The sequence below is a fragment of the Zosterops lateralis genome (assembly GCF_965231275.1).
Source record: "Zosterops lateralis genome assembly, chromosome: 10".
NCBI lineage: Eukaryota > Metazoa > Chordata > Aves > Passeriformes > Zosteropidae > Zosterops > Zosterops lateralis.
This window is the reverse complement of record NC_139770.1, coordinates 19285771-19312638: the sequence shown is the minus strand read 5'-3', so window position 1 is coordinate 19312638 and position 26868 is coordinate 19285771. Positions and strand designations below refer to the sequence as shown.

Sequence of the window (26868 nt, the reverse complement as noted above, 5' to 3'; positions counted from 1 at the left end):
ATAGATAGAGACAAAAGGGCTATAGAGTCTTCCTTGCACATGCAATTGCAAGTAATGGCAAGATACTCAAATCCAGAAGGGTATCCAGGCAATGCATGAAGTAAGAAGGGCCCTCTGTGGCCATAGGAAGAATTTCCAATCTCTGAATTTCATCCAGTCTCCTTGCTGTTGATTTTGTCTCTTCAACTGTGAACAAGCAAAAGTGATCCAGCATGTTAATCTCCAACTATTCCAGTTTTCTGTTCAGCTAAAAGTAACAGCAGCCAAACTGAAGATATTCATTACCTTGGAGTTTTCTAACATTTTCCAATATACTTGTTTGTCCTTAATCCCATTTCACATTCTCTGTGGGCCCGATATTTTTAGACATCTGAACAACGAGTTCTGCTGGGGAGCTGGACAGTGCATAATGGATGTATTTAAAGATGTACTGAATATTATGGAGAAATGGTCAGTCAGTAGAAAATGCAATAGTGAGCAAAATAGAGGTACTGCTGCACATAGTGTAACACTTCTGAGGAATCCAAGTAATAGAGACAATGCTGGAATTTCAGACCACCTGCATTTCCCTACCACCTGTACCAACAGACAAGCAATGTATAAAAAGCCATGGGTAGAAAATCCCATCACACTTCTTGTTGATGCTGTTCAGGACATTGCAAACAGAGACTGGGAACTGCAAACAGAGACAGTTTTACTAAGCTTCTACTTGGAAAAGGCCCTGGATAAGCCACAGTGAAGCTCAGGCTTTTGAGGGAGGAAAAGAAAGAGCTATGGTGGAAGATAAAAGCTGCAGGGAAGGATGACACTTTGACAGGTGACTGACAGCATGGGTGTTGGAGTCCAGGGCATCCCTCTGGGCGCCCTGGGAAGTCACAGACCTCGGTAGAGAGGCCTGGGACCCAAAAAAGAGGGTCTGGGGTCTGTGCAGGGGGGTTTGCCTGGCACAGAGCCCAGGAAGACACAGTCTTTGATCTTGGTCCATGAGAAAAACATCTAACACAGAGAAGAATTGCAAGTCACAAAGGTGTTACTGAGAGTAGTGTAGTTATCACTGTGCAGAAGATTTTGTAGTTTGGGTTTTTAGAATGTAGATGCAAAGGGACAAGATGGTGGTTTTAGGGCGGTGCCCTGGGTTCTTCTTCTTCTCCCTTGGCATCCATCTTCTGCAGTGACGTGGGCACAAAGTAGTTTCAGTGGATTGGATCAAGGTAGAAATGACCCTGTTAGTATAGGTGATAGACATTGGCATAGAATTGTAAACAGTGGGTACGTAGTTATCTGTATAAGAGGTAGCGACCTCCCATCACAGGGGAGTCGCCTTGTGTCCGAGCTGCAGTGGACATCATGGCCGGACACAGGGGAAGGGGAGTCACCTCGTGTCCAGGCTGCTGTAAACACCATGGCCGGACACAGAGAATTGTAAGATAAGAACTAATAAACAACGCGAGAAACCAGAAAACCAAGACCTTGAGACTCCCTTCATTCTCGCGCCGAACACCGAGCTCAGCACAGAACACAGAGACACAGAGTCAGACAGCAGACCCTAAATCCTTCAGGGGTCAAGAGGGAAAATCACTCTGTTTGTGCCCACACGAACCACCAGCCAGCTTTGGAATCTCGGGTGAGAACAACCAGATTAAACCCTGAGACATGGGCATTATTTAACATCTTCCCCAAGTCAATTCTATGTTGAAAGAGATGTTGCTACCCATCTGAAAAGTTTCCTCCCATACTGGAACTAGGTGCATTTGCCTTAAATGCGGGACTTTAAACTAAAATAATGCTCGAAGGTTTCCAGGAACCCTGTGGAATTTTTCTAGCAACAGCAATATTTGACCTGTCTTTTATCTCTTTTAATAACAAGACAGATATTCTAAGCTACATCACCTTACAACAGATACCTGTGCTCAGAAAAGCTGAGCTCCTCATGGATTTTTCAGTCCTGAATCAGGCTTTCAAACTGAAACATGGCAAATACTCTCTAGTTAGATATACAGAACTCACTCCTACTCCTCTTAGCCAGACACACAAGCATCTCACTACCTGGTTATACAACTGACCTCAGCACAGGTTGGAGACAAGCTCATCACTAGCAAGGCAGCTCTTCACTAGGATTCCTTCCACAAGAATTACTGCTCTGGTAAACTCAGCTGAGCAGAGGGTATTCAGAATTCTAATGTAAGGTTTAAATTCAGACTGACCTGCCATACTAAACACTAGCCAACAGGAGACATTGCTGACTTTCATGTGTGGATTTTTGGGTCTTTTGCTATTGTTTGTTTGTTTGTTTCCCACAAACCCAGGCTCTTTTGTAATAAACTGTCTTAATTCTTTCACATTTAGGAACTGTGGGTAAAAATGAATGGGCCAGCAGCTTCAAGCCTGCTCTTCAATTGCTCAAATCAATCAAATTCTGCCTTGGAAACATCAGAGCAATGTGGCAAAGAGACACACCTTGAGAACATGATTTTTGCCACTTTCTACTTTCTGGACTTCATACTGGCTTTTGCTGGCAATGCTCTGGCTCTTTGGCTTTTCATCCGGGACCAAAAGTCCGGCACACCTGCCAACATTTTCCTGATGCATCTTGCTGTGGCTGACCTGTCCTTCGTGCTGGTACTCCCGACCCGGCTAGTGTACCATTTTTCTGGCAACCATTGGCCATTTGGTGAGATCCCATGCAGACTCACTGGGTTCCTTTTTTACCTCAACATGTATGCCAGTATCTACTTCCTGATGTGCATCAGTGTCGACCGTTTCCTGGCCATAGTGCACCCCGTGAAGTCCATCAAGCTGCGCAGGTCCCAGTACGCCCACGCGGCCTGTGTCTTCCTGTGGGTCATCGTTGGCGTGGCAATGGCACCTCTGCTGCTCAACGTGCAGACAGTCCACATGCAAAACACAACTGTCTGCCTGCAGCTCTACAGAGAAAAGGCCTCACGCCACGCCCTCGTGTCCTTAGCAGTGGCATTCACCTTCCCCTTTGTTACTACTGTGACTTGCTACTTACTCATCATCCAGAGCCTGAGGAGTGGGAACAGAGTTGAGAAACACCTGAAGGAAAAAGCCGTCAAAATGATCATCATGGTCGTGATGATCTTTCTAATTTGTTTTGTACCTTACCATGTCAATCGCTACATTTATATTCTCCACTACAACAGGACCAAAGCCTCCTGTGAAACGCAGCGTCTCCTGGCCCTCAGCAACCGCATCACCTCCTGCCTCACCAGCCTCAACGGCGCCTTAGACCCCGTCATGTATTTTTTTGTGGCTGAGAAATTCCGGGAGGCTTTGTGCAATCTGTTTTGTATTAAAAAGACCATAATGTTGCCTCAAACGTATGAGGGTAAGACAAATGAAAGCTCGCTGAGTGCTAAATCTGAACTGTGAACATGACTCTTGTCAGTGTCAGTGGTTCTTCTTAAGAGCACTCTCTTCCACCAAAACCAACTGAGAGCACAAATATGCATCAAGACAGTCCACCCAGAGTCAAACTCATCCTGAGAAGGGAAGTTCTGTTTTTATGGGGCTGCCATTAACAAGAACCCCTCTGACCATAGAGAACACATGTGTTTGTACTATTGAAACTGCAAACAGAAGGACAGTTCTACTGACTTCCAAGGAATTAAACTGAGGAATAGGGAAGGGGACAATAAAGGAAATGGACCCATGATTTATTTTTCTTTTTCAAAGAATTTAATTCTCAAAGCACTCAATGGTTCCTCTGCACAATGCATACAGCATCATTTAAAATTTCACATTCTGCCAGCGGTAGAGATCAATTCCTGAGATAGACCTGCCTGATGAAAAAACCTCCACATTTGTGCATCTTGTTCAAGTCTCTGAATTCAAAGTGCTTATATGTAATACAGAGAAAAATGGACCAGAATGAAGCAATCAAACCAGCCCAGACAGGAAATGAGACAGAAAAGATTCCTAGCTTTAAGATGGTTTACAGTTCTTTTTTGTGACTTATCTAGCAAGACTACTCCTTCACAATTGATAGAGTAGGGATTATCTTTATTCTCACTGATACAAATTGCATCCAGCAGAATATGCCTGGAAGTGATAGGCAGACTGGAGTAGACCAGGTACAATAAAAAGTGAAAAAAAAGAACGCAAGAGTTTCCAATAATATTTACAAGAAGACTGCTTCAATGCCATGGAGATAAATACTATAGGAAATCATGTGACAGGTGCAATATACTATTACATAGATACACACCTGTCTCTCTGCTATGCTTTTGAGAATGAGTTCCTTACCATTGTAGATTTCGTCCACAAATTACAAAATCAAACATACTTTATCTTGCTTGAACTGCTTTTATCCTGACTGCTTCCCCAAAACACCCGAAGTGCCATTCCAACAGCCCATTCTAGCAAGATGAGGTCCCTAAAGAAACTCAATTATGCCCAGCTCAAAAAACTAAGGCACAAAGGTGCCATGCAGTATAAAAAAGAAGGGGGAGTTGAGAGGACTCTCTGCTGGACAGGTACAAGTATCTGATCTTTTCCTCCTCCCTTCAGCATTTAGTTAGTGAAAATATAAACTCTAGGAAACTACAAGGCTTTGCTCATAACATATGAAAGCCTAAAATTAACTCTGAATTGTGCAACACTGCTAACTGCTGGATTGTTTCATTTTCTTATAATGGTATGCTTTTGCATAAGCTCCCTTTTGTATTTTTATTTCTGAATTAAATGCATTAATCGATTTCTAGGATTCATTTTTATATTTCTGCATTTAAAATTAATGATTTCTGAAGACCAGTGGAATCACAAGCTGAAAAGACTTTGCTGTAATCATTGTGTATTATTTTGGCCTTCTGCTACATCTTGATTTCCTGCTCAGCAGCTTACTTGATAAACAGCCTGCCTGAGATCACGTAATCCCTTTTTCTCACATATTATGCAGCCTTCTGCCTTTCTTTTTCAGAACCCATTCACTAGCCACTAAAATTTGAGTTTCTACACGTTTCATTGGATGAAAAACTTTCCACCTAACAGGTTATTCCTAAAGTTTCTTTTGTACCTTTTCAAGCTTTCCTTCTCAGCGTAAAACAAACTGACCACCCTCAGTATCTCACAGCTGTACCAATAACACACTGATAAAATTTCTGACCTCCTGCTCCACCTTACCTTCCAGCATTCTTCACAAAACCCAGGTCAGCAAGGGTTACATCACAGAGCTCACAGCGGAAACATTCTGGGTGCCAGTTGTTGTTCATTGCCTTGATAACACGCCCAGTAATGAACTCACCTGCAAAAGGAAAGCATGAGATGCATGCAGAAAACAGTCTTATCAAAATCTACCATCCTTCATAGTCCTTCCACTTTAATTCCATAATTACTATTACAGTCAACTTTGAAAAAAACCCCAATTATTCCCAGAATGAGGAAAACCCAAAAATCACTGCTGGTGTCACACTTTGTTCCCACCCAGAGCTCCTGACTCCAACAGGAGTGATCCCAACAATCCCACCCCAAGGCTGGATGTCACAGCAATGCTGTGAGGTTTGCACAGCCCTGCAGTTGTTAAGCCCTGGTGTTGGTATTTGCCACTTCTTACCACATTCCCCGCAGCAAGGAGCAAACAGCATCTGGAAGTCATGCTCACAGTACTTCCTACCTTCAAACTGCAAACAAAACAAGAGAGAAGGAGCCCTCAGGAATAACTGAACTAGTTTTACATCTTGACAGTTCAACATGATTTTCCATTAACATGACCATTTAGTAAAGGTCAGTCAAGTTTTCCACTTCTAGCCCCCTACACACATGTTTTTCAACTCCTAAAGTTTCTCCTTAAAGAAATATCCACATATGGCTTCAGCCTCATGGTGCTCATTCTGCAAAAAAATTTCAGCCTAGTTTTTAAATGGGTTCACTTATTTCAGTTGCCCAACTGGAACAGTTTGGTACAAAACGTCTAAAAATAAAGACAAAAATTCACTTATGTCTAATGAAATATTAAGCCCAGGTTGGTCAGTGCTTTGAGCAACCCGGTCCAGTGGAAAGTGGCCTTGCCCATGGCAGTGTTTGGAATGTGATGATTTGTAAGGTCCCTTCCAACCCAAACCAGTTTGTGATTCTGTGATGATTACCAAAACCCTTTTTATTTTCTTTTTCAAATGTGTCTTACCCAAAGAGCAGCTTTTGCTGTTACTGAAGGAATATGTGAGAAGAAAAAAAAGGGAAATTAAGTTGGAAGCTCCTCAAAAAAATGGCAACAAATGTTTAGGGCTAAGAAATTAAACATGCAAGAAAGATGAGAATTCCTTGCATTTCACCACAGCTATTTCTCTTCTTTTCCAACCAGTCTGAGAACTCACCTCATAAAAGAGTCCCTCTGGGAACTGCCGGAAGCACTGGGCACAGACAAAGCAGTTCTCATGGTAGAGCTCCCCATTGCTGTTCACAATCCTCTCTGCAGGATCGAACCGCGTCTGGCAGCGCTCACACACCGCGTTTGCCAGAGCATCAGACATATTACTGGAATAAAGACAAGAGTAAGAACGTTTATAAACACGACATTCCAGTGGCTTTAAATTCCCTTCTACATGAAAAAAGAAAAAAAAAATCAGTGAATCGCTGACATTGGTTGGAAATAAGGTTCTGACAACTCACATGTAGCACATGAGGTGACGTAGCAGATGTACCTATTGCACTTTTGGCTACTTCATCAATATTTCACCCCACTACATCATCCTGCTAATGGCTCATAGCAAATATCCACAATTTTTCACAAACCAGCAGTCTGGAGAGCAGCAAATCCAACAATCCTGACTTCTTGGGCCTTCTGATCTCAGGATATGGATTTTCTGATGTGTAATAAACACTAATACCCCACTGCACTGTCCCCTTCACTGTCAGCGGTAACAAAGCATTTCTCCCTCTACAGGCCCCTGTCCTCCTGACAAATTAGTTCAAACTGTCAAAGTGTTAAAAAGCTATGGGCAGGGAGAAGTCCCTCGAGCTGGCTTAGCCAGTGCTTCATCTTCATTTCCTCAGAACATGAGGTTAAAATCCCCCCAGGCCACACTTACAAATCACATAAAGAACATTTCCTCCATCTACCCTAAATAAGGAATCACCCATACCTCTTCCACAAAATTTTCAAGCCTGCCATCATCCTAATCTAAGTTAATGCAGTGTTAAAATGTGTATCACATGTGCAAACCAGGAAGGGAAAATTATCAGGTACATCTCAGTTTCTTGTTGCAGTGTGATCTTTCTTTTAACCACCAGACTATCCAATAGTATAAAACCTCAATATCACTACACTTTTAGAAATAGAAAAACTGTTTTATGCCTTCTGGACACCTTTTGAATTCTATGATTGGAAAGATTGCAGTTTTATAGGTGGAAGTATAAAAACTGCCACCATGTTAAAAAAAAATCTCCTAACTACTTGTATAGTACTTTTCCTGAGGTAGGTAATGTATGCATAAAATGAAAGCTTGCCTTACAAGGCTTTTTCTTTTTTTTACATTCAAAGTTACTCTGAACTGATTTTCCATTGTTAGTGTTACTCAACAACCGAACACACTACTTTCTCCACCTCTTCATGGAGAGCAGTAATTGAAGAAGCTTTTCCAGGAGCAGAAGATACTCTTTCCTATACTCAGAGACATTCCCCTCAAAAACAGGCCACTGTCTGTATTCCAGGGCTTCGTGCCCTGAGCACAACTGAGCAGGGAACAGCTGCACACTCCCGAGGTAACACAAGCAGCCCTGCATTCCAGCTGGCTGAGCTGAGCCAAGTGTCTCCCCTCTGCAGACTGCACTAACATCCTGGGCTGTGACCTGGAGCAACCCCTCAGTAAAAACAGACTTGCTTTCTATCCTTGCAATTCCAAGGGAGGCAAAACCCAAGAGAGACCACAATAGTTTTAAGAATGAAGTACCAATTTAGCAAAAATTTGTTAAAACCTTTTTCCTTCTCACAGTACAAAGGATACGTAAAAAGACAGACATGGACTAGAATTATGGACAAGAGGAAATTCTGTAATTCCATAAACTAGGGATCATAGGTTAAAGAAATATTTTTTTTTTATCCTGATACAGTACCAAGGGAATAGGTCAGCACAAAAACATCAGTGTTTGCAGCAAAGTCAACACCTCATTGGTTTGGTTTTCAGTCACCACTCTTCCATCTGCACCACACAAATCTGTACCAGGACTTCAAAATATAATCTTTCCCTTCAAGTACTTTTTCCCTGTTGAAAAATTCAGTTCCTAAATTCCAAGACCTGAGCTAGCTAACAGCCAAGATTAACAAAGACTGATGTCATCATAGTGAAAAATCTCCTCTGAGAAAAACCCCAGATATTCTTATCTGTATCCAGTGTTATATGCTAGACACTAACAGCAAAGCACCATCTTATCTTGTGCTTGTTGGGTTTTTTTCTTTATAAACATGAAATCAACATTTTAAAAAATCCTATTTTTCTTTCTCCAAAGGGACCCACCTTTGGGGTTCAACATGCAGGGCTGAGCTCTGCTAGACCAGAGCAGCCACCTCCACAACAGCATTTTGCAGCAACTCAAGGCTGCAACCTGCACAGCCACGTTGGTGCATGAAACACGGTGCAGCTGTGACACTCCACACCAGACACTCCAGGAGAGATTCCCACACAACTCCCATGGCTGTCTTGGCAAGAGAGATAACGATGACACAGGCCCTGTGATGCTGCTGCTGACAAGATTTCCTTAAAGGCATAAGAAAGATGATCATGATACAGTCTGAGCTCTCCATGCAAATGAGCTAATGAGTGTGACTCATTATCCAGATGAGAAAAATTATTAGTCCAGGAGAATATAAACGAAAGAACCAGCACAAAAAACCCTCTCAGTTCTCTGCCTCAGCTAAAACTCAACTGTAACTTTTGGGAAGAGTCAGACTACCAGGAGTCAGCTGAATCACATCAGCTCCTAACCAATGTATCTCCTGTAATGCAAACCAGCAGCTGCGGCTCTTTGACAATCCACAGCAAGAGTTTTGCATCCTTGCTCTTTTTCCATCTGTAACTCTGCATCTGTCTTCACTTAAGACATTTTATTGTTTTGCACTCAAGCTGTAATTTGCCACTTTAGCATTGCCCTAAAGATATGACTTTGCATTTATTCAAAGGTTTTACTTTTACATTTGCCAATTTCTTAATTTCCCTCAAGTGCACACCCCTGTGTGCCCTCTTGCTTATACAAAACCAAGCATTTTTTCAACAAGCTAAAGATTAAAATTAACTAAAGCTAGAAGGAAGAGGGAACACCATGCTAATTCAGGGCAATTTTATGACAGTTTACTACACTGCTGCAAAAGCACTTCTGGCAGCATAGGGAAAGGAAAAGTAACACCACAACCATCCCTTTGATAGCAGTACCAGAAGTAACCACAAAACTTTGACCTGCTGCATCACTCATCATATATTTACACCTAAATCTTTCCCACAAAGGACAGTCCCCAATATAGAGTGCTTCTTCTATTCTGTTTGCTCACTGACTTTTTGCTATTCAGTAAAATAAAGAATTTTCCTCTGTTTAAACAATAAGCTGGTGACACAAAGACAGGAAAGGCGCGATGAGATCAGCATCCTGAAGTTATCCTGTCCTTCACAAACCAAAAAACACCAGTGTTCAAACAATGCTTTTCCCAATCTTTCATCATTATCTGCTGTACCTTTAACAAATTATCTTGTTATCAAAGAAAGCAAGACAATACTTTGAGATACAAGAACCCAGGGCATTATCCAAACCTCAGCAGAGAGCAAAACCTATGCTAAGGAACCCAAAAATGTATTTTCTGCTCATTCTGGGGAATGAGTCCACCAGCAGGAGCAAGTGTATATAGAAAATATCACAATATGATTACATTTCTAGTATGCATGCACAGACAGATATGATAGTGAAACATCAAAACTGGAAGAGCTACCACCACCCGCGTGTGTCACAGACATCAGTAGCCAAGATAAAAATGAGAGCACTCCAGGAGAGGGGCTGGTTCTCACCCTCACAGCACAGCTGTGGCTTAAAGTCTTCAATGTTGACCAAGACACAAATGAAATCTGCTGGGACAATACAAGACTTCATGATTAATTTCACAGATAATGACTAATGCAAAGACAAAGGAAAGAGGAAGGGTGTCAGTTCATGAACTAGTGCTGAAAAACAGCCTTCAACTACACTTATCACTCCAAAAATCTCTGCTGCAATTGACTTATCTGGACAATCTTCCCAAACTGAATTAACTTTTTTAGTGTTGTTATTGTTAAACTTCCCATAAAATGTTGGAAAAAAAGCAATTCCCATTTGTTTAATGCATGATTTGTTGTGCATTTGTTAAACTATGCGCATATCTTAATATTTTCAGCATTTCTCTTTCTGCTTGCATTGAATTTTCAGTTCATGCCAAGTATTCTTTCACTGGCTAAATAAGAAATGAATAGTGTTTCTCTCAGTATAGCTTCCTTAATAAAATTAAACATTTTTCCTTCTTATTTAGAACCCATGCACAACCAAAATGAAGAAAAACCTACAAATGCAACTTATGGTCACAATATGCAAAAAACCAGTCTCTCCTTGGGCCTATGAGCAACAGCAATTCACAATTAGTAGAAACTAGAGGGGTTAAAAAAAATAAAAATTTGCGCATATTGTAGCTGAGGCCAGAGTATGGTTGACCTGCAGGAAGCTGCAATCAGGCAAACATCTGAGACCAGCAGCAGCAAAAGTCTCTTGGTATTAACACAGAAAAAATCCTATGCCATGGATACCTGGGAGTCCCTCTCAACATCAAGACAGACTTATTGCCAGTAAATCATGACCAATTACTTAAAAAGACACCAAGTCAGCAGTGTTCACTCAGCCCGGGTGTATATCAACCACATAGAGAAATGTACAGGTTTTAAATAAATTATTCCTCTCACACAGGAAAACCACTCTTTTATTATCAAGCATGTACCACTTCATCCAGAATGCCTATCTGATCAGTAACTCCTTATGCACATCAAATCTTTCTCCACTTCTATTATCTCAAAGGAGCTTAAATGTGATGTTTGTTTGATGTTTGCACTGACAACACAAATCATTCCTCATGTACTCCTCAATTATCATCAACTAGCAGCAGCACTACTGTTGGATTACTCTCCTTTGCCTGAAGAAAGGACACAGACTACCAGGGCCTATCAGGAAGGAGAAGCAAAAATCATCACTAGCTCAAAATCCATGGATAAAATACAATAATTCAGGAGAGAAACATCTCAAAGGGATTAAAATTTTCAGCTCAATAAAACCAAAATATACTGGCTCTATGCTTACTTTGCTTCAAGAACTATGATGTGAAAAATGTACTCAATTTAACTGTGCATCTGCTTTTTCAGTGCTTTTCTTTCCTCTCACAGCTCTCTTCCACACTTCTCACTTCTCCTGAACAGCACTGTCTCCACTCAATGGCATCACCATTTCCTTTACTACCTTGTTAGCCCCCTTCCTCAATAAATTCCCATACATTCACACCCACAGCTTTATGTAGGAAAATTAAAAAATTTACCAACTAACTAAGAGCTTTTGGCCAAAAGGAAAAGAGCAGGAAAAGGAGGGTTTTAGTGAGGGATGCATAGTTCATATTGAGAGGCCAAATTCCTCATTTCCAGGTAAGAATCAGGTCTACCTCCTGCTAAGAGAAGTCTCAAATTCAGAACTCTTGACTGCTAGAAAAAGGAAATCACTTCTCTTGGATGCTCACTGCTCTCTCCAGTGACACAGACATCAGATCCCATTTTGCTGCTGCAGCTCACAATTCTCCCAAAGAAACTATGTTTTAGTTAACTCCTGTTAATTTACCTCCTGCACAAAATTAACTAGTGAAAATTCAAAAGTAAAATTTTAGTGTGAAGCATGGAATAAGTAACGGTATCAAGTAATGGAATTGTCTAGACAGATTTAAGAAGCTCTGGTTTACATGCTCTAATGAAGCAGCTACACTTGAAAGTTTCGGTTTCTAAAGCTGGATTGGAGTTATTTACAAAAACTAAAATCAACGAGCTTGCTATTAAGAGTATAGGTAAAGAATTGACTACTGAACCCTAAAACCCAAGGAATGATAAAATTTTATCAACATTTTGAAAAATTACTGCAATTCACTTTTTACTCCCACGATGTCAAATGCTTCACCATTAGCACTGTCATGGTTTGAAGGTGGCCAAGTGCCAGGGACCCACAACAGTCGCTCACTCACCACCCCCTGCTACAGCTGGGCAGAGAGGGAAAAAAAAACCCTTAAACAAAGGGCTCTTGAGTTGAGATAAGGACTGGGAGAAAACACTGCAAGGGCAAAACAGGCTCAACTTAGAGATACAAAGTGAACTTCTTACTAAAAAATCAGAGGAGGATAATGAGAACTAAAATAAGCCCTTAAAACACCTTTTTCGCCCCAGCCCCTCCCTCCTTCCCACCGAGAGTACAGGGAGACAAGCCATTGGGGTCAATTTGTCGGGTCTCCCACTGGATCACAGCTTCCTCCAGGCATCCACCCCCTCCAGCGTGGGCACCTCCACCATGGGCTGCAGCTGGATCTGTGCATCCCCTTTGGATCCCCATGGGCTGTGAGTGGATCTCTGCACCCCCCGTGGATCCCCATGGTTTGTGGGTGATCTCTGAATCCCCCGTGGATCCCCAGGGGCTGCAGGGCACAGCTGATTCACCATGGTCCTCACCATGGCCTGTAGAGGAATCTCAGCTCCAGCACCTGGAGCCCCTTCTGCCTCTCGTTCTCCACTGACCTTGGTGTCCATATTGTTTCCCTCACATGTTCTCATTTCCTCCTCCTCTCTGGCTAGAAAAACACTGTGCCCCACTTTGTCTTGATTTTCTTCTCTAAATATGTTATCACAGAGGCGTTACAGCCTAATAACGCTAATTGGCCCAGCCCTGGCCATATCCATCTTCAGAGTTATCAGAGGTTGGTTCTGTCAGACACGGTGGGAGTTTCTCACAGAAGCCTCCTCTGTGGCCCTCCACTACCAAAAACCAACAAAAGCACTAATGCTGGTTCTGAACAGCCTAGCACAGAGCTCGAAATGGGAAAGGTTCTCCATTGTTGCTTTCCTGTTATTGTTAAAACTGAAAGCTTTCTCATCAGGAAAGTCCTTTCCTTCTTAATCTACTTGGAAATGAAAACAAACAGACCTTATCCCCTCTGGCTCCCTGCAAACAACTCTCACTTTAAAACAGCCCCAACCACCAGAACCGAAGATCGATCAAATCCTGTAAAACGCTTTAACAATGCCATTCCCTTAACCTCGGAGACATACCCAGGAGTGCCGGCTGCCGTGCCTGTCCTGCTGCCCGGCAGTGACCCAGAGGCACTGAGCCGATCCTGCCGGCGCTGGTAGAGCTTGGAGGCCGCCAGCCCCTGCAGCCTGAGGCCGGCCATGGCACCCAAGGCCCCTCGGCACGGGAATGCGGGGACACAACTGGAGCAACACCAGCAGCACCAACACTCAGTGAGTCACCTTCCTTTGGGGAGTTGCGTTTACATTTCAGAAGAGCTACAGCAGGATGCATAGACACCCGGTCAAGCGCTGCTGCTTACAACCTCTCTGCCATTTTGCCATATTCTTAAAAGATCTGACAACCTCTTTCCTGTACTCCACTAGTAATTATCTACTTAATGCAGCACACGAGGGGCTACATCAGCACCTCATTATGTCCTAGCCTTGCAGAATGCATCTGTATAAATGTCGTAAGTGAGGTAAAAAAACCCCCTCCGTCTTCACTTCATTAAGCCACTTAAATCAAGAAAACTTTCTGACCAAAGCACAGAGAAATGCAGAAAAACAAAGCTGACTACTAGAGCTCTTGATAGCAAACACTATCATTTACTGCAGATCAGTATCTGACCCTGGCATCTCCACATGCTTTCCTGCTCTACCACACCATGTCCTAAGGACACTGTAAACAACAGAGCTGTTCCTTGCATTTGGACAAAGCATATTCCAAGAAATGAGCTTGCAAAACTTCTGCTCCCTGGACTCATGGCAGTCAGCAGCAGTCACACACGGCAGAGGGTCAGGAAGCAGGGAGGAAGAACATACTTGGCATTCCAGTCTCCAGAGCTCTCTAGCCTTCAAGCATTACCATGAAAAATATTTTAAGAGTCATTACTAACCAATTACCTTTTAGTAAATTGTAAAAAAAAAAAAAAAAAAAAAAAAAAAAAAGGAAGGGATTTTTGTAGCATGAGCATGAAATACAGCTTGGCAAGCTACAGAGATAAAAAACTCAGAGGATTGATGACTTCATGAGTTCTAAAAAATATTAAAGAGCAGGAATCCCTTCTGACCTTCTGACACTTAAAGAAAAAACAGAAGGGTTTACCGAGGCCCAGTAGAACAGACATGAATAAAGAACAATATACTTTTAAAATCACAAATCAGCAACCTTAAAATCTACAGTGCACCCCTCATTTTCTTGAGAGTTTCAGCTCCTGACCTGACAGCAATCTGCCACTACCATTTCCTTCAGATTGTAAGTGTAGTTCATCCTTTTCTATTTTAGAATATAAATGTGTTAAAAATGAAATTTGGGGTGTTTGTCCTATGATGTAGCAATGGAGGGCCATCTCCGTGGCTTTCCTTCCTCCCAGACCACCTTGGAAAAACGGGGAGCCCGTTCCCATGAAGAAGCTCCCGAGCGCCGCACCCCCCCCGTCCCGGGTCGGGGACGGGGTGGGGAGGCCGCGGCAGAGCCGGCTCTGCCACCGACAGAGAGAGAGGAAAGGGGCCGGCCGCCCCGTCTTCCCCCCCCCGGTTCGCTGCAGAGGAGCCCCTTCCCAGCGCCGTCCGCGGCTGGGAGCCGGCGGGGGGGAGAGAGCCCAGCCCGCGGAGCCGCCCGCAGTCACCCGCCGCCGGAGCGGGAGGAAGAGGAGCCGGCCGCTTTCCCCCCCCTCAGCACAAAGAGTTTCAGCCGAGAAGCAGCCTGACCGCAGTCAGGCGCCGCCGGTCCAGCGCAGAGAAGGGAGCCCCAGCCGCCCCCGCCCGCAGCCGCTGAGCAGCCTCTCCACGGCCCCGGCCGCCCTCGCCCGCAGCCGAGAGGCAGCCTGGCCCCGGCCGTTCCCCGTGCCGGAGCGGAGAGGGGGGCCCCGGCCGCCCGTCTGCCCGCAGTTACCATGCTCCCCGTACAAGCCGCCGCAGCCGCCACGCAGTCAGCTGCCTCGGCCAGATGAAGCGTCCCTGAGCTAGCCGGACCGCTGCCCCACTTCAAAAGAAAAACCCCACACCCACCACGTTCCACATCCCACCGCACAAGCCCCGGTCCACCCCCCACAACACTGCCGCCGCTGTGGAGCGGCATGAGACTGAGACGCCATTTCTGCGGCAAAAACTAGCCCATGGCCGCAGAGAGCTCCAAGTGCCCGCCCCGGTGATCCCGCATGCAAATTAAGAACTCCGAAAGCGTCCCGGGATGAAATCGAACATAAAAAAACCCTTATCAAATAAAAACCAAGTAAAATTAAAACAAATAAGAACTAATACTCAGCCGTGTGGACCCTAGAGAATCAGAAGAGCTAATTTCTCCAGTTTTGCTTACTAGCCGTAAGTTAAAAAGACCAAACCAGAGATGAGACCACAGGAGAAAACAAAGAACTGACAGGACTTTGAGATTTGTTCCCAGCGAGGGCCAGTCCTCCAGCTCTGTTGAATTGCATGCAGCAGAGCTGATAAAGCCCTCCTCCTCCACGGCGATCAAACCCCTCGGGCGAATATTAATAAGAGCTGATTAATAAAGGCGTTTATGGAGATTAATATTTTCTCCGCCCATTTTTATTCATAACAACTGGGGGCTCGTCCGGGATTGGCCACGCCCAGAAGAGGACCGAGAGGGGAAGGCGCCGCCCACCTTGGACCTCCTGGACAGCTGGCCTCCTGGACCAAAGAGGACAACGCACGCCAGCCTCGAGGGACAACCAGCGAGGACAACGCACGCCAGCCTCGAGGGACACACAGCAGCCACAAGGGGGCGCCGTTGAGGAGCACCGGGTAAGTATAAAACTCGGTGGCGGGAGCAGGAGACGTGCGAGTGTGTGTGTGAGTGAGACGGGGGCCGGCAGCTCGGACCCCCGCCGCGAGTGAGGACTCCTCAGTACTGCATTTCCACATCTTCGCGAGAGGAGTGGTCAGGAACAGGAGGAAGCGAGAGGAAACAGAGTGAGCGAGGCGTCTCCAGGGGTGTAGGAAACCCCCCTCCGGACGTGCGGAGGCTGAATAGAGTGTGAGTGGCACGTCATAGAGTGAGTGGTACTGTGGGTTTCCCCTAAACCTGTAGGGGCAAACCACCCAGGTCACCTCAAGTGTGCGGGGAGGCCAGGGACAAGTGTGTGAGGCACGCACCACACCGACGCAGGAGAAAGGGTGGCTAGGGGCTGCTCCCAGGGACCTGCAGGGGTGTGGGGAGAGAAAGAAGTACTGGCCGAGGTTACCAGGGGCTGCTCCCAAGGGAGGGGTGGCCAGGCCGAGGTAACTGACGGGGTACAGGACGGTCACACTGGGCGGGGGTGCTCAAAGGGGAGCATGCTACCGGGTGTGAAGAGTGCATTGGGCGGGGGTCGGATTAGATACGCTACCGGGCTTGAGTGTGTCGTGTTGGGCGGGGGTAGGCAAGAGTTCTATGCTACCGGACACGGAGAGGTAAAGCTGGTCGGGGGTATCTAAGGCCGGTGCTACCGGGTGCAGTGAGTGAAAGTTAGGGGAGTTCCAACGTGCGAGGAACTTAACGATAGGGCGAGTGAGTGAGTCGCATACTGTGTGTGTGTGTCCTGGCAGAAGCAGTGACTGGAACTCTGGGCCCAGGTTGACCGGCTGCTTACGGGGATACGCCGGACGCGCAGGAGTGAAAGAGGGTACCGGCTGGGGTGGTGACGGAAGCACCAGGGGTGCTGAGGCCATTGACGGGTACCGGGGGCTGGCTGTGGCAGTGGTCGGGGCCCTAAGGGCGGGTCATACGAACTGCTTCCAGAGCTCACGAGTGAGTGTGAGTGAGTGAGTGTGAGTGAAAGAGCTTTCAAAAAAAATTTTTTTGAATAAATTTTAAAAATGGGTACTTGGATAAGTAGGCCTAGAGAGGCTGAAGTACAAAAAGAAAAAATACCACATATCCCTCCAGAGAGCCCACTAGGAAAGATGTTAGAACAGTGGGACAGGGAGGAAAGTACTAGAGATTTAGATAGGATCAAAATGATCCATTATTGTATAGAAGTATGGCCTACTCTGGGTTTACCTGGAGAATGGCCATGGCACGGAACAACAGACCCTTGGATGTGTGCTCAGTTAAATCAACATCTAAGAGCCCAAGGTGATAAAGAAGCAGAACAAATGCAGTATGCTGCTTGTTGGGAAAAACAAAACAGAAATAGAGACAACATAAGGATCTGTAAGTTACAGGGGAAAAAAGAAAAAAGTGATAAAGAAGAGAATGGCCCCATCTGGGATCCACTTAATCACTTACCTCCCCCTCCCGCATATCCAGATATGCCCCAGGTTCCCCCTGAAAACCCCTTCCGACTTCCCCAAACTGTAACCCCTGTTTCCCCCCTACCTTCAGCCCCAAGCCACCCTCAAATCCCTCAAACTAATTCCCCTATTCCTCCCTCTACCAATACCTTTGCCCCCTCCCTAACCAGCCTTCCGGTGAGTCTTCCCCCATCCAGTACTAACCCCTTCTATACAACAGAAGTACCCCCAGTTTCCCCCAACAGTAGCTATGTCTTTTCTCCCTTACCATCCATGGTTCCAGCCCCACCTGCAAACTGGGAACCAAATTTGCCCACCCCAAGCATAGAGCGTCCCCCTGAAAATAATCCAGAGGGACATTCTTATAACACCAGATCTAAAGCTAAGCTTTTTCCCTTGAGAGAGGTTCCAATGGGCGGAGTTGCTGGAGGGGTGGGATTTGTAAATGCCCCTCTGACAGCCTCAGAAGTCAGGAACTTCAAAAAGGAACTAAGAAACTTAGTTGAAGATCCAGTGGGGGTGGCTGAACAGGTAAATCAGTTCCTAGGTCCCAATACCTTCACATGGGGGGAAATGAATTCTATATTCAGAATTTTATTTAGCCCCGAAGAGATAAAGATGATTCGAACAGCAGGGATAAAGATTTGGGAAAGGGAGAATAGAATAGGGCCCCCAGGTGAACATAAACTGCCAGTAAGTGATCCAAAGTGGAATCCAAATAGGGAAGAAGACAGGAGGAATATGGATGATTATCGAAATTTGATAATCAAAGGAATTAAAGAATCAGTCCCCAGAAGCATTAACTCAAAACTTGCATTTGATAATATGCAAGAAAAAGATGAGACCCCAGCCACTTGGCTGAGCAAAATAAAACAAAATTTGCAAAGATATTCTAATATTGACCCAGAAAGCCCTGAAGGCCAGGTGTTACTTAAAACACAGTTTGTTACAAAGTCCTAGCCAGATATTAGAAGAAAATTAGAAAAGTTAGAAGACTGGCAAGATAAAGGAATAAATGACTTGTTAAGGGAAGCCTTAAAAGTCTATTTAAGAAGGGAAGAAGAAAAAACCATCACAAAGGGAAAAATCATGGTAGCTGTGGCTAGAGAAAGTGTATCTAACCAGAGTTCACCCCACCGAGAGGATAGGAAGCCAGTCAGAGAGCAAAGAAATAATTTACTACCTTGGGTGACCCCTAAAAGACAAGGGGAAACTCGAAAGTGTTTTTATTGTGAAGAAATAGGGCACCTCAGAAAAGATTGCCCAAAAGTATCATTTGATGAGGCAATCAAGAGAGAAAAAGATATATTAGAAAGTATATTAAATGAAAAAGATGATGAAACTTAAAAAGTCATAAAATGTATGACTTGCAAAATTATAAAAACCAAATTAATAGAAGAAACACAGCTAAATTGGCTCAGCTGTTTGTTTGCCTCTAGCTCTTCTGTAAATTAAAACCTGGCCCAAATTTAACATAAGAGCTTCCCCTTAAAGAAATGTTTAAACTTCTGTTCTTGTTAACCCTCTAACCCAGGAGGTTACCAAGAAAGAAAACCAAAATCCCCAAACTCCTCCCCTTAATTCAAATATCACCCCATTAACCCCAAAATATAAGTCCTTTCCAGGTGCTGCTAAAGACCAGAGTGAAAGGACCAGCAACACCACCTCCAAACATCCTGTCCAGCACAAACCTTTCAAAACATCATCCCCCATAGACTGTTGTTTCATATTCAAACTCTTCAAAAATGACTTTCAAAAAAAAAAAAAACACCCAGACTACATATTGCATAGAAGAAGTTTTTTTTACTGTTTGTATTAGTGGTTGTGATATTGTTGTTAAAAGTTTGTTGTTGTTATTATTGTAATGTTGTGACTGAAAGCGCATATCAATCACAAAAGCTGTGAGATTGTTTGTTGTTTTAAATTAGTATAAATTATTGAGAAAATTACTACAAAAATTTAAAAATCTCTCATAGAGCACAACCCAAAAAGGCTACCTAAAAGTTAACAGCCAAGTGTGAAAGTGCAAGAAAAACTCTAAAAACTGAACCCAGAGAGCTCCTAGAACCAAGAGGCAAGCCCAGGTGAGATTAGAAAAATGAAACTAGTTCACACTGGACTCTTGGAAAGACTCATGATAGTCTGAATGATGAGTGAACCCATGAGAGGAGCTGGTTCAGAGAGGCATTCCCTCATCAATGATGAGAAGAACTCAAAGTCCTCAATAAGAGTTTATATCAACCCAAACCACACTTGCTTTGCTGATCTGCAACTCTCAACCTGTCAGGATGAGAAAAAACAATTGGTCATAAAGAATACTGCCACCTTTGAGCAGAGCTTAACTGGAGAGTGCTCTATAAGAGAATGGTTTTAGCTAGGCAAACCTCTCAATAAGAATTTGGTTATTATTTTGATAAAAAAAAAAAAAAAAAAATATAAGCTACAAAAAAGTCCCTAGTAGTCAAAAATATAGCCCAAATTTGGATTCCTTTTAATACCAAAAGCACCTCAAAGAAAGACCCCAAAATTAAGCAAAAAATGACAAAACAAAACCAAGCTGTGATTGATATGAGCAAAGTCCAAACTTGAACAAGTAAAGTTAAACCCCAAAAATAATCAAAAATCATTACCATAAATAAGTTGATGCAGGTTTAAACAACCTGATCAAAAGCAAAGAGGAGGGAATTGTTAAAAATGAAATTTGGGGTGTTTGTCCTATGATGTAGCAATGGAGGGCCATCTCCGTGGCTTTCCTTCCTCCCAGACCACCTTGGAAAAACGGGGAGCCCGTTCCCATGAAGAAGCTCCCGAGCGCCGCACCCCCCCCGTCCCGGGTCGGGGACGGGGTGGGGAGGCCGCGGCAGAGCCGGCTCTGCCACCGACAGAGAGAGAGGAAAGGGGCCGGCCGCCCCGTCTTCCCCCCCCCGGTTCGCTGCAGAGGAGCCCCTTCCCAGCGCCGTCCGCGGCTGGGAGCCGGCGGGGGGGAGAGAGCCCAGCCCGCGGAGCCGCCCGCAGTCACCCGCCGCCGGAGCGGGAGGAAGAGGAGCCGGCCGCTTTCCCCCCCCTCAGCACAAAGAGTTTCAGCCGAGAAGCAGCCTGACCGCAGTCAGGCGCCGCCGGTCCAGCGCAGAGAAGGGAGCCCCAGCCGCCCCCGCCCGCAGCCGCTGAGCAGCCTCTCCACGGCCCCGGCCGCCCTCGCCCGCAGCCGAGAGGCAGCCTGGCCCCGGCCGTTCCCCGTGCCGGAGCGGAGAGGGGGGCCCCGGCCGCCCGTCTGCCCGCAGTTACCATGCTCCCCGTACAAGCCGCCGCAGCCGCCACGCAGTCAGCTGCCTCGGCCAGATGAAGCGTCCCTGAGCTAGCCGGACCGCTGCCCCACTTCAAAAGAAAAACCCCACACCCACCACGTTCCACATCCCACCGCACAAGCCCCGGTCCACCCCCCACAACACTGCCGCCGCTGTGGAGCGGCATGAGACTGAGACGCCATTTCTGCGGCAAAAACTAGCCCATGGCCGCAGAGAGCTCCAAGTGCCCGCCCCGGTGATCCCGCATGCAAATTAAGAACTCCGAAAGCGTCCCGGGATGAAATCGAACATAAAAAAACCCTTATCAAATAAAAACCAAGTAAAATTAAAACAAATAAGAACTAATACTCAGCCGTGTGGACCCTAGAGAATCAGAAGAGCTAATTTCTCCAGTTTTGCTTACTAGCCGTAAGTTAAAAAGACCAAACCAGAGATGAGACCACAGGAGAAAACAAAGAACTGACAGGACTTTGAGATTTGTTCCCAGCGAGGGCCAGTCCTCCAGCTCTGTTGAATTGCATGCAGCAGAGCTGATAAAGCCCTCCTCCTCCACGGCGATCAAACCCCTCGGGCGAATATTAATAAGAGCTGATTAATAAAGGCGTTTATGGAGATTAATATTTTCTCCGCCCATTTTTATTCATAACAAATGGAATAAAGAAAAATGTCCTCCACACTGGGTGTCTTTGCTGACCTTTGAAATTTTAGCGCAATAAACCATTTAAAAAATGTAAGATTAAATCACCTTTTTACTTCTAGCACAAAGCAAAATATTAAATCACCAAAACATTTATCTCCCTTATCCTTAACCAACCTGACAAAAACCTTCCTTCTCACTCAAACACTTCAGCTTTTACCTGACTCATATGACATGATTCTATTGGTTTTCAAATAATCATCCTTCCATGGAAACAATGACTGTCTTCTTCAAAAGGGAAGATGAGGGGATTACAGAAAAAAAAAACAAAATCACAACAGCAAACATCCTGTCTTCCCATGCCTCAACACAAGCTCACTCACTCCTCTCTTGCCACCTTACATAAAGAGTGAAAATGCACGGTTTTGTTTTTTCTTTCTCTCTTGACAGATTGTTTTTAAGAGAGAGGGTTGATGCCAAAATCTTACAGGTGGTTACTTTCTGGGCCAAAGCAGAGAAGAAAGAAGCCAGACTTCTTTCAGGCATTTTCAGGTACTTCCTCAGAGAAGCAGCTCTATGGCCCCAGAACAGACTAAGGACCTTCCTATCTAGAGTGCAACAGAGTAAGAACTTTCCACCTAATGTGTTATTCCTAAAACTTCTTCTGTATCTTTTCAAACTTTCCTTCAGAAATGAGAGCAAATTTAGATCAAAAGATAAAGATTAAAACCACATTTTCAACCCAGAAGAGCAGAAATGGCTGCTTCTAACTCAGAGAGAGAAGATATCTCTTATTTTATGCAGGTACTGTCTACTCTGCACCAAAAACTTTTCATAATATTGTCCTTTATACTCCCTACTCTTTCAAACCATTTAACTTGTAACTGCTTCATGTACAGCAGCAGCTCTCTGCTGTATTAAAAAAGCATCTAAGCAGCTAGCCCAATTGAAAATAATATACTGTTATTTCTTACCTTCACTGGATTAGGAACAATCAATAAGCATATCTGTAAATGCAGCTGCTCTTCTTTTGTTGACTACAGGAAGTACATAGGCGTATCCAGATCCCAATTCGACCAAATATAGTGGTAACAAAAATTTCTTATGAAGATTATTATGCTCTGAAACGTGCACTTGGAAATATTTTTTTTTCTTGGGCTTTGTATTAGATTAATTTCTAAAGGCAACACAAAACAGCCCAGGCATTTTTCACCTATGGGTTTTCTTATCAACACCACAGCAGCAAAGTCTTAAAGGAAACTCTCTTCCATTCTTGATTAGTTTTTATTTTGGGCATTTGACAACGTTTTGCTCACTGGTCATTCACAGATTCTCTTTCTCTAGGAAAAATCCTATTACAAAGACAAAACAACAAAATCCAGCTAACCAAACAAAAATAATCAACACCACCCCAAACTCCACCAATCTTCAAAAAGGCAAAAGTCAGAAATTAACAGATGGACTAAATGCATCAAATACAATTCTAGAAGGGGCATTCCCTTATTTATCGGTAAGGAAGTACCATAGTTAACTTCTAAATGCTCCAAAAATCACACCAATTGTATTTATCAACACTGAAAATCACAGAAAGACTGCTTAGAAACATACTGTTTTTACATCTAACACACTATTTCTTATACAGAATTTGTTTTTAAATGTAGTTAAAACAACATGTAACCTCATTAAACTAAAGAGTGTGGCCAGCAGGTCAGGGAGGTGGTTCTCCTCCTCTATCTCCCCAGTAGCCCAGCCCAGATCTGGCAGTCACAAATACTATTTCTAAAATCCAATTATCTAATTATCAGTTTTCTCTAGCAAAACACAATCCTCACACTGAAAAAATGTAACTAGTGATATGTTTAGGATTTGCATTTCATTTGCTAGATAGTCACCTAGTTAGTAATTTTAGTAATTTTTTACTATGAGTACACAAAAAGAAAAATGTGCACTTCTTTTTCCTGGATTTATATTTTTCTCTAATGCTAAAAATCAATAAATCAAATCACTGCAGTCTTTTAAATTCAGAAGATGCCCTCTGCAGCCAAATGAGACAGAAAACAATGAAAATGGAGTTATTTTTCATGTATTTTAATACTAATAATGCATCTGTAATCAGAATACGTAGAAGAGATTAATTTCATATTTCTACTTTATAAGAAAGGTGAAGTAAAAAAAAAATACTGTTTCAGCACCTCATGTTTTCCAGTCTTCTTCACATTAGAACACTTTAAAACAAAACAATCATTCCCTGTGTCAACAATTTCAAGATGAAAAGCACATGTATGTCCTGTTCCTGGCTCAGGAAGGTTCCCACTGATGGATATGGTGGGGATGCTCCAGCTGTGAAACAGTTCATCTCCTCCCAGAACACTGAAAACCCCATGTCCCAAAAGCTGGAGAATATCTGACTACTTGAAGAACTACCAGATAACAAACAGGGAACAACATCTGGGTACCACTCAGCAGAGTGAACTGTAGCTGGATCTAAGGAAGAACATTCTCAATACTGAATTCTTTCCAATGCCATAGTTTGTCCCAGCCTGAAAAACAACACTGAACACAGTGCTTATGAATGGCATCAGCCAGGCAAGGTGCTGAGCAGTGCAATGTTACACATACACTGTAAAACTTTGCTGGGAAACTACTACCCTAAATGGATGATACTATGAACAGCCAGCTGAGTTACAGCTGTGACAAACAACTTGGATAGAACAGTTAATTGTCCTGTCCCAGGAACAGCAGCAGACAGAACTTTAGAAATGTTCACAGCTGACAAACTTCCCAGGACAAACATTTCTGAAAACATTAAATAACACCCATAATCATTTTTAATAAGCTAAAGCCAAGGCCCGCTCATTCTAACTAACCTCTGAAGTAAACCCAAAGAAAAGGGAACAGAAGTCCTGCACCACTTTGAACTGCACACTTTGCAGTGTCTCTGCTACCTTGGAATCGTCCACCCAGGCTCACACTTCATGCCAAAGCTTCCAAAGGAATAGTGTTGCACTTTAACAGGCAAGTTTCAGAGGAAGCACAGAGAGAAAGACAGGGATTACTGTTCCCCAACACCTTCCACTGTCCTCCTGAGTGACTTCACCTGAGGTAAGCCTGTCATTCTAAACAGCACCATGCCACAGCTCTGAAAAAATAAAATCAGCTGGATTCATACAGCCACAGTCCTTTCTAAGTCCTCTCCATCCTTTCTCCATTTTAGAGCTGGATGGGTACCCATAACCTGTGAACATTTAAGGCTCCTGAGTCTTCCTCCAGCTTTAAGAAAATGAATGTAAACTTGTAAATACACACCTGTTTCACATGTCAGAAAAATAAAAATGGGACCATTAAAGACATGAGGGAAAACCCAGAAGAGTTTTGAGTTGAGCATGTATAATCACTCAAAAGCGTCAATTTGTCATCAGACACCAAAAACAACACATTCCGAAATAATACACAAACATACACAATTATTCAGCGGGTTCTCACACCCAACAACCCCACTCATCAGGATCCACTTTGAATAATCAGAAAAAGCTTCATCATACAAACATCAAGACTTGACACAAAAGGAAAGTGAATACTTATACACAACGTGCTTTGACTCCATCTCAGTATTCCTAATCATGAAGAACAGCACTTCAGAACTACAGTAAGATAGCCGGACTCCTGAGGATGAGCACCCTAAAAAGGGCACCTTGCTAACTGCAGTATTGCTCCTTCATGCTTCTCATCTCCAAGACACTTCACAAAAGCAAGCTTATTTTCACGAACTGCTTATAACGTCTGGGTTTCATTTTACAGACAGGAGGAAAAAATGTGACATTAAAGCCCTTGTGCAAACCCTCACAAAATGCCAGGAAATGCCTTCCCCACGCCTCTTCTCATTTACAACTGTCAATTAGGTTGACGTTCTCCACTGTCACACAGCATGAGAAGAGAAGGGAGCTCCAGGTTTAAACAGTTCCTGGAACATGTTAACTCCGAGGCCAGCTGGAGGAAGAGCAGAGTCAGTCTGCGGGCAGAGGGGCTGTAGATCGGCGAGAAGGGCCCTGGCGGGGCAGCAGGCTGCCGGCCCGGGTCACACCACGGCACCACAGCCCGCCGCGCAGGCACGGCTCCCATCCACAGCTGCTCCCGCCCAGCGCTGCCCTGTCCTGCCCAGCCCAGCCCAGCCCAGCCCAGCCCTGCCCAGCCCTGCCCGGCCCGGCCCGGCCCAGCCCTGCCCTGCCGTGCCCAGCCCTGCCCTGCCCAGCTCTGCCCTGCCTTGCCCAGCCCTGCCCGGCCCGGCCCGGCCCTGCCCTGCCGTGCCCAGCCCTGCCCTGCCCTCCGCTGTGTCCCCGTGCGGGTTCAGGCACACGGAGCAGCCCCGCTCCACGCAAGCCTCACACAGCCAAGCGTTCTCCCTCTCCCCCGAGCCTTCCCACCGGGCCCCCATGGCGTTACCCGAGGCCAGAAGGAGCCGCTCCCGGCCGGCCCAGGGCGGTGCAGGCCGGCCCGGCCCCGACCCCCGCCCGCTCCCGTGTGCCCGGCCTCACCTGCCCGTCATGGCGGCGAGCCCCGGCGGCGGCGGCCCGGAGGCTGCGGGCGGCCCGGACACGGCGCTGCGGGCCCGGCGGGCAGCGCTGACCCCGCCCCGGCCGCGGCCCCGGCCCCTCGGGCGTGGGCGGGCACCGCAGGCCTCGGTGACTCAGGGCAGCCCCCCCGGACCTGCGCATACTTTTCCTATAAAGGGAAAGAAATACGGAATAGCGAGGCGGCGGAGCGGAAGGGGGGAGACGAGGCGGGGGAGGCGGCAGCGCAGGCACGGCACGGCACGGCACGGCGCGGCGCGGCACGGCACGGCACGGCGCTCAGCCCCTGCCCCGCCGGCGGAGCGGCTCTGCCCCCCGGGCAGTGAACACACCCCAGGCGCTGTGAGTGCGGGGTGCAGGGGGCAGCGCCGGCCGGGCCGCTGCTGGGTGCGCGGTCACATACACCGCACTGACGGGACTTTTCCTGATATCACGGCCTGTTCCAGCCTGTTCTGCGGGCTGCTCACCCCTCCGGATCCCCCGCGGCCAGGGGAAGTGGCTTTCCGGCCTTTTACCCTTGGGGTGCCGAAGACGGGTCTGGAAGGCTTCTAGAAAGTGGTCATGGCAACTTATTTTAATTCTCATTATCCTCCTCTGACTCTGTTAATAATAAATTTATTTTATACCTTTAGTTTTGAACTTGTTTTGCCCTTCAAGTGTTTTCCTCCCAGTCCCTATCTCAACTCATGAGCCCTTTGTAAATACTTTTTTCCCCCTCTTCTCTGCCCAGCTGTAGAAGAAGAGGGTAAAGCGAACAATTCTTGTAGGTGCCTGGCATTTGACCCATGTCAAATTATAACATGAGGTTAGATGTTGGTGCCAAAAAACTTGATGTATTTTATTTAATAGTA

The 26868-nt window shown here is 45.2% G+C and overlaps 2 protein-coding genes across 3 annotated transcripts in view; one reads left to right on the top strand and one right to left on the bottom strand.

Moving 5' to 3' along the window:
- The window catches only part of LIMS2 (LIM zinc finger domain containing 2), a 35601-nt gene extending 9553 nt beyond the window's left edge, over positions 1 to 26048 (bottom strand). Inside the window, exons 1-4 of one of the 2 annotated variants that reach the window (XM_083868340.1) lie at positions 25982 to 26048; positions 6333 to 6492; positions 5573 to 5639; positions 5143 to 5263 (exon numbers count right to left, since the gene is read on the bottom strand). In XM_083868340.1, the coding sequence (XP_083724466.1) occupies positions 5143 to 5263; positions 5573 to 5639; positions 6333 to 6492; positions 25982 to 25992 (359 nt within the window). In that variant the 5' untranslated portion in view covers positions 25993 to 26048. Of the gene's footprint in view, positions 1 to 5142; positions 5264 to 5572; positions 5640 to 6332; positions 6493 to 25832; positions 25868 to 25981 lie in introns of those variants that run through there. The other variant, XM_083868341.1, reaches the window with a different exon arrangement.
- On the top strand, positions 2362 to 3393 carry GPR17 (G protein-coupled receptor 17; the record flags this gene model as incomplete). Its single annotated transcript, XM_083868180.1, has 1 exon — positions 2362 to 3393. The coding sequence occupies one exon, from the start codon at positions 2362 to 2364 to the stop codon at positions 3391 to 3393; it is 1032 nt and encodes a 343-aa protein (XP_083724306.1).
- Positions 26049 to 26868: the final 820 nt, after the last annotated feature.